This window comes from Mus pahari, chromosome 4 (genome assembly GCF_900095145.1).
Source record: "Mus pahari chromosome 4, PAHARI_EIJ_v1.1, whole genome shotgun sequence".
Taxonomy (NCBI): Eukaryota; Metazoa; Chordata; class Mammalia; order Rodentia; family Muridae; genus Mus; species Mus pahari.
In genome coordinates, this window is record NC_034593.1 from 119,597,586 (window position 1) to 119,609,485 (window position 11,900).

Genomic DNA, 11,900 nt, shown 5'->3' on the forward strand with positions numbered 1-11,900 from the left:
AGAGAGAGAGAGAGAGAGGCAGGCTAGAGAGAAAGAGAGGGAGAGAGGAGAGAGAGAAAGGAGAGAAGACAAAGGGAGAGGAGAGATGGGGAGAGAGTGAGGGGTAAGAGGGAGACAAGTAAGAGTGTAAGAAGTAAGAGCATAAGAGGGTGAGGTGGAGCTGAACAGCCCTTTTTATGGTCTTCACTGTTGCTAGGTAACTGGGGAAGAGTTTAGACTGAAGGTCAGACGCTTGGGCCATTGCCTACGTGACTACTGACCATGCTTATCTTGTTTGGGGGGGGGGGGTAAACTTAGGCAGGAGCCAGAGTTCCAGGAGCATGGGGGAACACCTACCATGTCATTTATGTGAATTATCACCACCGGGGTTCAAACCTCAGCTCACCTGTAGACCAGCCTGCAATTCCCCACACTAGATTACTTAAGAGGTGGTAATGGAAGAGACCTGGAACTCTTTCTGGGCCTAACCAGGGACAGTGTTGGTTGTTACTGAGTGTGTTGGGCCGTGTCCCACTGGCATTTAGACGAAAGCTTTCTGAAATGTTATCTCTGCACTAGGCAGATACTGCCTTGTTTTTCTTAAGGATAAGGTAAATGGATCCAGGACTAGAGAGACGGCTCACTGGTTACCTGCACTGGCTGCTCTTCCAGAGTTTGTTCCCATCAGCCACAGCAACCACCTGTAGCTCTGATTCTAGGGCATGCAGTGTTATCTTCAGGCCTGGGCACGCACAGCGTGTCTGTGGTGAATGTAGATGTACTCAGGTACTCATTCGTGTACACTAAATACATAAATCTTAAAAGCAATGCTAATTCTAACTTAGCATTCCCAGGTACTTGGGAAGAGATGAGCAAGACGGGGAGACAGGGCGTGACCAGGAAAGGGCAACCAGAGGTTCCCAGCGGGCTTGGGACCTGCCCTGTGACCTCGAAGTGGCGATTGCCTAAACCTGAGCAGGTGATTATGTGGATGGAGTAGCCACTCAGAGAAAGGAAGAGAGAAGGGCAGCCAGGGAGGCCTGAGAGTCATGGCTGCTCCTTCCTGTTCATTTCCTCTCTGTGATAAACAGTGCGTCTGCTGTGCTGGGCAGGATGTCCCTGTTGGAAGGGATGTTGTAATACACTAATTGATCTCAATAATAATTTCAGTTTTTGTTTGTCCATTTGTCCTAGCTCTAAAACTGAAGAATTGTACGGTGGTTCAGCTCAGTGACACATTAGACCTAAGAGTGATGCTTTTTCTCTTTCAGCCACAAAGACTTCGAGTTTATTTCAGGAACGAGGATGCGCAAGCTGGCACGTGAAGGCCAGAAACCTCCAGAGGGCTTCATGGCCCCCAAGGCCTGGACTGTGCTGGTGGAGTACTACAAGTCCTTAGAGAAAGCCTAGCTGCTGAGCTGGGCACTCTGCCTGGGACGCATGGCTGATAACAGACGGGACCACGCAGCCACCGACAGACAGCCCTTCTCTGCGGTTGTCTGTCTGGACACACTTCCTGAAATCGGGTCGTTTCCCTCCACGTGCATTGGTTTTGTTCTGCCTTTCAGTTCTGTTTCAAATTAGTGTAACACCACGCTGACTCTAATGTATCTTTTCCACTTATTGTTAATGTTCTTATAATACGATTTTAAAAATCTCGCCTTTTTATATTGTATTTATGCTTCTGTCTTAAGATTTTTTTCCAAGCTGATTTATTAGTTATAACCAGTAATACACACATCATCTAGCTTTTCATTCTTTAAGTAAGGGGGGAAAAATCACTAAACAATAAAGTTGGCTAGACTTTGTTTGGGGAATTTTACAAATTTTACAAACTATCTGTAGCAATTAGGTTTTTTATTTTACATTAAAAATGTAAATTGATCCCCCTCTCCCTTGCAGCCCTACATGTTGAGGTACTCTTGCAATCTGTGTTAAGTACTGAATGAATGCCTTGATTCAATAAAATTAATTTTTTGACCTATTCGTGTTTTGCATGCATATACCCCTTGGTTGTGAAAACATTTCAATGTGAAGAATTCCTGGCAGAGGTGGATTATGAAAGCATCTTTAACTTCTGGGTCTGGTACTCAGCTCCCAGTGCCTTGATGTTTGCTGAAGTTCTGTGTAGCAGGAACCCGTGCTCCGCAATTGCACGTGAGAAGATTAAGAAAGGATCCCCAGTCCGTCTGAAATCTCAGTTCTGCAGCATACCTCTCCAGTATTCTCAAACACCAGGATTGGGATGGTAATGGAGAGTCACTGCTTTGAAAGCTGTAGCCTCCGTGGAAGTCACGGCTGCTTGAAGTTCCTGCTTTACCTGTTCCATCCCTATGGACAGACGTGTACTTGGGTGCTTTGTTTGCTTTGAACATTCAGGTTGTGGTTGGGAGGCAGACAGAAGGACAGCGAAACCGCTGGGAGCACGAGAAGAGGAGCCCTTCACTCCGGAATCTGACTGAAGCTTCTTGCTGACAAGAGGAGCAAGAACCCCAGCACACGGAGGACTGCTGAAGCCCCTTCCCCTTCTCGCTTCAAGCCTACAGTTTTCTGGGAATTTTACCAGGAAACTGGTTTATAGGTAAAGGACTTGTATCAGAACCCTTGCACAAACATACTAGCTTCTGGTTTTATTTCTTTAGATTATAACACTGTCAAAGACACCTTCAGAGCTACCCTTTAATGTCATCAAAGAAAAAAAAAACTGAGGCGGGGTTCAGTAGCCTTTTGAGAGCCACCAAAATGGCCCCTCTGGTTTGTGCTAAGCTAATTAACAGTGGCTGTCCCTTGCAAAGCCCATACCCACTTTGGTACATCCTGAACTCCCTTAGAGATGCTCACACCCATGCATCCATCTCTGCTAGTTTGTGTGTCTATGGCAGTGAGAGGGTTCAAAGGAAAACAGCATAAAAATAATGTTCATATCCAGGCATGGTGCCTCGTGCCTACATGTGTGTCCCAGACATTTAGGAGGCCAAGGCAGGTTTACACGAGTAACAAATGAACCTAAAAATCAAAGCAAGGCCTTGCCTCAAAGAATGTCACATACAGGCTCTGAAGTATTCAGAGAATACAGAGAAGCGTCTGTGTTAGCTGCTGAGTCACTGGGGCAAAGCTGGCCTCACAGTCCCTCTTATATGTAATGAGGGATCTGAAAAGACTTCTTCCACCACAGGAAGGTTGCTGGAGCTGCCAGACTTCAAAATAATACTGCCAATTTAGGAAAAAAAGATGTTTTAAAAATGTCGTCCATAAACCAGCATTGGCCCTTGGATGTTGCACACACTTATAATCCTAGGTCTCAGAAGCAGGAAGACTGAATTCAAGGCCAACCTGGACTACATAGCATGTTCTAGTTTGGGGTTGCCCAGAGACCATGTCTCCAGCAAAAAACAAAACTGAGGTGGAGGAGAGAAGAGGAGGAGGAGAAGGAAGAGGAAGAAGAGGAGGCAGAGGCAGGAGGAGGAGGAAGAGGAGGAGGAGGAGGAGGAGGAGGAGGAGGAGGAGGAGGCTCAGAAGTTGTTGACCTCACTTAGGGATGGCAGGGTTACAGCCTGGTATAGGGTGCCACGGTGGGTTATGTGCAAATTCCAGAAACAAGGAGTTTTATATGCAAATGGGTAAGTTGATGTAAAGTGTTTCAAAATAATTGTTTTTGGCGATGAACACAGTTCAGAGTCAAAGGGCAGTTACTGGACAAACATCTTTGTAGAAGTAGTTTTGTGCCAAGTTGTGGTTTGGCAGACACCTCATGAGCATTTTTGATATCAGGCAAATAGGTGTGAGGACCACCCTCACAATTCCACATCATAGTTTATCAATTCCACTTTCTTAGGGCTTAGTAGATCAGTCCAGTTTGATTCTGATTGTTTTCATAGTCCCCTTTCCATTTGTGAACCAATTCTTACAGAATTAAGATGATGCGGCAGAAACAAGACCAACAGATGACTCGTCGTCCAAAAAGTCACCTTGTAATTTATTAGGTAGCTGTCCTGGGCCTCTGCCCACTAGAAAGATATGTGGTAAAACCATGACTCCAGACCCCATTCCCTTGGGCTTAGCCACCTACTTGTGTGTTTTAGAAAAACACAGAAGACATAAAAGCAACCAATGACTTCCATCAGCTCTGTAGACTGGCATGTGTTTCTAAAGCTGATAAATGTGGAAAGTTTATTCTTCCCCTTCCTAGTTTATAAAAAGAGACCAACCCGATCTTTAAAACATCCAGTTCTTCTGGGGGAATGTCTCCTGCCAAGTGGTTTCAGAAATCCAAGTGCCTTTTAATCTATTCATCAGCTGGAGATGGGAATGGAAAAATAATTTTTTTTTTTAAAGGAAGAAGGAAAAGAAAGTGTGATAGTCTTGGCAGAAGCAAGATCATCTTAAATCTGCCCGTTCCCCTTCCACGGTGATAATCAAGACCACATATTTGAGTTTAATTTCCATCCAAGAGAGGGGCAAATCATACCTATCTATTGGAAGTCAGCCTTCAGATACTTAATCAGGAAAAATCTGGAAGTCATGCTTCTGCAGATGGCCTATCTTTACGAGCACATATATACCCAGGAATGGTTGGCTTACAAGGTAAGGAGGTATTTGCCCACTGGGCCTCTTACACGTATAGCGTCCTTCTTAGCCTTCAGATCTCTTAGCATGCATTGCTGCTAGATGCCATTCCCGATTCCACCTGGCCTTGTTTCATGCATAATTATCTTTGTTGTGCAAAGACCGCCCTGCCCACCCAACTCTTAGTTATTTCCCTGGACTGAAGTGAAATCTAACTTCCCTAAAACTATGTATTTGTGGACTGTAGTTCTCTTACCTTCCTGGTCTGCCTCCCCAGATTCCCAAGGAAAACAGAAGCAGGATTTAGGACCTGGCACTCTGTTGGAGTCAGAATGTGGGCTTATAGGTCATAGCTGGGATACTGAGGGCTGGAGACCAGAGTGGACCAGAGTGAAATCTTGGCATCCATCACTCTGAGCTGTCTCCCCATCCTTTTCATGCCTGTCAAGGAACGGGAGTCAGCACTTGTTTCTCCAGAATGTTTCTTTCATGTAAGAGAAGTCCTAGGAAGGTCTCCTGCGTCCATTGGTTGTCATGTATCTCTGCTCAAAATGATCTGTATGACAGCATTGTACTTGGGGGTGGCATATTCTTGCTCTCCACATTGATTTAGGCGGATGCAGCCTAATATAACTGTGCTCCTTTTGAAAGTAAAGAAAACAATTTGAAGTAGGATCTGGAAAGATCCTGGACCATTAGATTGACTGAGATACATTGAAGTCGAGCAACAATGTTTAAAACCAAGCAGTTAGGAAACTATAAAATGGAATAAAACTCAGTACAGGAAGGAAAAAACAAAATAGGCCAGTAAGAATAGTTCTCTAGAGTGTGGTTCTCAACTATCTTAATGCTCAGCCCCTTTAATATTGTTCCTCATGCTGTGGTGACCATATCCATAAAATTATTTCAATGCTACTTCGTAACTGTAATTCTGCCACTTCTATGAATCATAATGCAAATATCTGATACGTAACCCCTGTGAAAAGGTCTTTCAAATTGCAAAGGGGTTCAGACCCGCAGCTGAGAACCTCTACTCTAGAGCCAAGTTACTAAAGTGACCTAGCCTGGTTTTGGAGTACAGTAATACCATCACATTCCTTTGTACGCATCATGTCTCTAACAGCAGAGTTGAGTAGTTCAGATAAATACCTCATGTCTCATCATCTGGGACTACTTGATATCTTGCCCTTGACAGGAAGTCTGCTGATTTCTCTCCTGGCCCAAGAATTACATCCATAGCGTGGGATCCCCATATCAGCACCCCACCCCCAGTGTCATCTCCTTTCTCAAACTAAAGAACTGACAAGTTGTCCACCTTAGAGCTGCAGTTCCCATGTTTCCAAGGAAAGTCCCCTCAAACTCTCAAGTTCCTGTCCTGTTCTGTGATAACAAGTGGCTGTCAGCCATAAATTGCTACTCACTGAGTCAGATGAGGGCCTCTCTCCGTTTTGTATGCTGCAGGTGTGATCAGGGTGGAGGTGGGGCTGCCCTACCTGCAGGATCTCCAGCTCACAGGTCCTGGTGGCTCCAGGTACCTCTTGCTTCCCTGCTCAGCTTAAATGTCTGCCTCCTTTATGCAGGCCGTGCCTTTCTTTCTTTATATCATTCCTTATGACACCTTCTGTTGGATTTAAAGACCCATTTGGGCAACATAAGTTGATCTTATTGTAAGATATTGACGATAATTACATCTACAGAAACTTTTTTTTTTCTGCCCGAAGAGGTCACATTCTTAGGTTCCAAGGAAGAGATTCCAGTCAATGAACTCCAGGATATTAGAAGGAATAGGATCTTTTCATAGAAAAACCTAAGTGTGTAGAGTTATAAGCAGATAACAGTGGGTCATGTTGGGAATTCTGCCTGAGCCCTTATCATGCCTTGAGGCTCAGTAGCTCAAAGGTTGTAGATTGCTATTTCCTAGGGTTTAAAAAGGTCTTACCTTCCTGTCTTGTTTGCAGACCTTGAACAGTGAAACAAAATGAATATTCTTCCTCTATAATCAGGATAGACACTGCTAATGTACCCATCTCCACCCTAGTGGCCTGGCAGAGAAACTGCTCATTTCCTGACTTTAGATCAGCCTATCTTACCTCATGGGTCTTCCTGGGGATTAGTTCTGTGGTAGAATACCAGGTCCTGGGTCCAAGACTTCCTGAGAACAGCAAGTACATAAAAACAAGAAAATCATCCCAGGTCTTGGCTCCCTCACCGGTTGTAGAGGACATGGGACAAAGGGAATATTCATTCGGGACCTTATGACAAGACTGGAGATCTGCTGATGTTACTTCCCATGTGTTCCCTCAGCCATTGTCAGACACATGACTCCAACCTAACTCTAGGGAAGGCTATCTTCCTCAGTTCTCAAGAGGAGCTACAGGGATCAAGGAGCACTCAGTCATTCTTTATCACAACATTTAAACAGTTTCTTGATGTTTTTGGAAAATATTTAAGATACAAGGGTTCATAGAAGAAATGATAAAATATGTAAATGTAGAAACTGGGACAACATGAAGATTGTAGTCAGGGATATCTTGTGCTATCCAATGGAAGACCGTGTTTCTTCATCCAACAGCTCAGAATTCATGACACAAATCAATTTTTCTATGCTTGAGCCAAACTAGGCTCTGAAACGGGAATTCCTGTTCAGTCTCACCCATATCATTTACCTTTGTCACTCTTATAGTGGCTTTCCCAAGCACAACCCCAACTATGACTGTCATGCCAGCCATTGTCACAGTACTTGGGTCCTCAAGACACACAGAGAACAATCTGAAAGGGATCTCCTACCAAAGCATTGCTAAGGGACTTTGCTTTTTAGTGCATTGACGGTGTCCTTGACTGCTAAGATGGAGTGGGTCAGAGTAGGAAGCTTAAACATCTGCAAGACCCTGAATTAGATGCCCTAACTCCTCAAGAAGAGGCGATAACCAAATGTGTTCTTAGAAGGTCTCTTCATTTCTCAGTTGTCTTGCTCATTTGATGAGAGATTCAGGGATTGGTGAGGTAAAATAACTGGAAGCAGTTCACTCATAGTTTCTGGTACATCAGACGGGGTTCACAATATTCACTGGATTCTCTGGTAGTTGTCCTATGTCTCCTAGTTGAATCCTGTGTCTCCCTCTCAGTGGTGAGAAAAGGTGATCTGGACTATGGATACATAAGGAGAATCACTTGAAGGACAGCAGCCAGGTCTCTCATCTCTGTGCTATGACACTGAATAGTCGGCTCATTCTGAGCATGTGGAAATATATATATATATATATATATATATATATATATATATATATATATATATATATAAACACTAAATAACACCAACTTTAAGCCAGCCTTTGAGTCTTACAGAGATAAAGATTGTGGGTGGGAGGCTTATTGTCATAATCTGTGGAATCTATTTTGGGATAAAGGGTGGGAAGGGAAAGATAAATCTAAAGCATGATGGATGAGCTGGCCCGGAGTGGTTCTAGTCGCTCCTTGGCAAAGAACACGCCAGGGCTTTGGGACTCATCTTTGTTCTCTCAGATCCACTAGCCAAGGAAGATCTGAGCAAGAAGGGTTGATCTTGTGCCTGGAGCTGTCTCATCAGCTTTTTATCCTATATTTCTAGTTTCATCCATCTGAGTCCAGACTATACATGAGGAAAAAGTAGTATTAAAGAGAGCCGTCAGCCTCGTCTTTAGTCAGCACGGAAGGCCACCAGCATTTACCCAGTGGTCTTGAGGAGCTCTTGCTAAGACATCTACTTTCATAGGAAGTAGAAGGAAAGAATAAGGTCTGCCATCTTGGAAAAGTTCACTGAGGTCAGCCAGCATGGGCTTTTCTATGCTTTTCATCATAGGGGGTGTAGGGAAGTTTAGGAGGGGAAGCGTTTGCTTTGGCTACTCCCTGGATTCTGAAGCAGTGTTTTTCTACCTTTCATACTCAATACTAGTCTTCTAAAAGACACTAGTTTTCTGCCAGAATTTCCAACCTGGAGTATGTGAATAAGCTGCATACATTTTATTCCCCTGTCAAATTATAAACAAACAAACAAACAACCCAACAACAACAACAAAAGCACCACTCCAAGTTATCCATATATTTGCATGCATATTTATATGTGCATTTTCCTGTGGGTTTTAATAGATTCTCACATGTGTCTATATTGCCCCTGCCCCCACTCTTGACGTGCTAGAAATCACTGGATAGCATGGCTCAGCCCGGCTATATTAGATCGCACCATTGGCTGTCCATCCATACTGTATTATCTAGAAGAGGGTAACCACTATTATTTGGAACTGATCTTGTTTACATAACTCTGCACAGGTGAATGGTATAGTTCAATGAGTTTTGGAATTCAGAATTGTCAAGAAGAGTTCAGATACTGATCCTTCATCTTTATGATCACGTGACTTGGGCCCATTTACTTAAGTACTGCATCTCCATTTCTTCAGTTTCTCTAGGAGTTCTTGCTTCTGCAGGTCACAGAACGTTTGAAAGAAATGTCCACCCAGCCTTTATTTCCTATGTCAATAAATCTTTCAATATCTCAATCTCTTGATTAGCGTACAGGGTAACAAACTCTATGCTGAACTATAAGCAGACTTTGGTAAGTCACAGTTTTATGTAAAAATTCTGCTAAAACCATATAGCTGTGCATTGTAAATTTTCAGTTAGAAACTGCTAAGTTTGGAAGAATAGAGAGGTCAGTTAAGATAAGAAATTAGTTACTATCTCACTACAAATGCTCTTTTAATATCTGATGCATGCTTCCAAGTCTTGTTTTCATGAATAGGTTTTTAAAATATGTCATCCTGATTATATTCTATGTCTCTTTAGTTTTGACAGTGTGTGAAGTTCTTTATTTTAGCTATTTCCTTATTGTTGGGTTTTAGGTTATATGTATTTTCAAAATACTAGTGATTTGCCATTGATCATTAGAGATAAGTCTTTTGTTTCTGAGATAGCATCTTTCATGATAGCCTGTCATTGAACTCATGGCAATCCTCTTGCTTCAGCATCCCAAGTGTCAGAATTACAAGCATAAGCCATGATGGCAGCTGGGGATAAATCTTTTTAAAGAGTATAAAATGCCTGTAAGGTGGATTCCTAAAAGTAGAATTAATATACAGAGAGCATTAGCCCATCATTTTTTTTAAACCCACATAAAATTGGTTGTGCAAATTATTTTTTCTAGCTTTCTCATCATGCAGTCAGATTTCTACACAAGTAGAAAATTACACATAGCCACAAGTGTAGCTTATTTCTTTTTCATTTGTTTTTTGAATAGCAAAGTAAAGTCCAGTTTACTTATATTACCATTGCTGGAGCCGTGCCCGCACACCCCTGCTGGTCAGTCGACCCCTGTCGCCCACCCCCTTCCTTGCTGAGGAAACCACAGTATTGCTTTTATTTATAGTTTTATCATTGAAGTATACACCCCCAATTCTAGCTCAGTTTCTTTTGCTTGTAAAATTTTATATAAGTGCAGTTGCATGGCATGTGTACTTTGGTCTGACTTTTAATGTTTGGTTTTATGTCTGTGAGATTCATTGATGTTTGATGTAGCTGGCAAGCTTTTGGTGACTCCAAATGTGGGTGACATTACACCCTGGGTCCACTCTCATCTCACTGTTATGCCTAAAGGGGTTGTTATATTTAGGAGCTTGTAAAACAGCCCAGCTTTCATTCGGACATCATTAATCTAAATGCGTAAGGGAAAAACAAGTATGTTCTGTATGTGGGCTTCAGTTTTTATGTGGAGTGTGTGATAGGGAAAGTAACTAACATACAACATATGGAAGATAGTCTCTGCTATAGATACTGTTGTTTTATTATTTTATTTTATTGTTTGAGACAGGGCTGTCCTGGAAAATACTATATAGACCAGGCTGGCCTCAAACTCACAGAGATTTGCGTTCCTCTGCCTTCCAAGTGCTGGAATTAAAGAGGAGTGTCACTATACCTGGTTGTCATATTCTTTACTTTGAAGACCAAAGGTCATAAGTGTGTGTGTGTGTGTGTGTGTGTGTGTATTTGTCTATTGGCTTACATATCTATGAGAACTTTTTCCTTATGAAAAGAAAAGGAAGACATATTTCTCAGAGTAGATTGCCTCTGACTCACCCTAATGCAACTCATGCTGGTACATTTAGGTGCCTGGATACGGGAAAGGCCATAGAAAATCTGACTCTGCTATGATTCTAAGCCTCTGTAGTCATTCTGCTTCCTTGCTGCGATGAGAGATATGGTTCTTGCTCAATTCATTAGAATATACCTGCATATGTATAATTATAAAGCTTCCATTTACAAAGTTCTGTGAATGTGAAACAAATGCCTTCCTTAGTTTTCAAATGGCTTAGACAGAACCACCTTTATGAATTGGTTTATTTAGAAACAGACTGACCTTTCTTCATGTCCCAGGGCCCTTTCTCTCATTCTCGTTTGACTCTGAAGGGTGATTCTTGCTGTTTGTGGGTTTCTTTAGCAGCATCAAAGTCTAAATTAGAAGTGCTACCAAAAGAGGGTAGTAATTTTCTGCCCACGTCTATGGTGACCTGGCCAACAGGACTTTCCTCTGAATATTTCGTTCTATTCGAAATGCTCCCTTAGCACAAGTTAATGTCTGTCCACATTGGACAGCAAAGGACAGGGAGGTGTGACTCTCTGCTCATTACAGTATTTAAACAAGGACTGCACGGCCAGCACAAGGCCAGTAGGAGGAGACCAGAATCATGACCGGATTCCCAATTCCTGTCAGCCTGCAGCTGTGCCAGCACTTGTTACAGCAACCACTGATGTCCTTGGGATTATGGGCAATGTGACAAATGCTTCCTTGCCCATTGAACCAACCCAGTGTCTTCTGGCTCAAAAAGAAAAGGGAGAAATCTCATTGTGATTCTCATGAAGTTAAGTACCAGTATTTAAAAATAAAACATTAAAACATGCTGATTTCTAGAAACTTAGTCCCCCCCCCCCTTAAACAAGGTAATTCCCAGGAGAACCTTGAGATTCTTAAATAAAATTCACAGAACCTCAACATCCATCATCCATTTCTTAAATTTATGATTCTGTGCAAAGTGCAACTGGGGGATGATTCTCTACGTCCTACCTCAGAAAGCACGGAATACATCATTTCATGATGGAGACACGTTCTACAGACCACTGTACTAGGTGATTTTAACCTTATATAAACACCATAGAGCGAACTCACAGAAACTAGGATGGTTACGGTGTTAATAGGTGATCTAACTGTATCTGTCCTAGCCACTGGTGTTTAAGAAAGGAAAATTTCAATATTGAGAGAAAGGCATTTCCAGGTATCTTCTGGTGAACTCTGATGGGGGAAGACAGTTAAGTCATCTTTGCAACTTCAG

General features: G+C 42.5%; 1 protein-coding gene across 2 annotated transcripts in view; it reads left to right on the forward strand.

Annotated features, from left to right (window-relative positions):
• Papss1 (3'-phosphoadenosine 5'-phosphosulfate synthase 1) overlaps window positions 1–1,965 on the forward strand; it is a 133,864-nt gene extending 131,899 nt beyond the window's left edge. For both annotated transcript variants that reach the window (XM_021195245.2, XM_029537362.1), the window contains one exon: window positions 1,251–1,965. In XM_021195245.2, coding sequence (XP_021050904.1) covers window positions 1,251–1,389 — 139 coding nt within the window. In that variant the 3' untranslated portion in view covers window positions 1,390–1,965. The remainder of the gene's footprint in view (window positions 1–1,250) is intronic.
• Window positions 1,966–11,900: the final 9,935 nt, after the last annotated feature.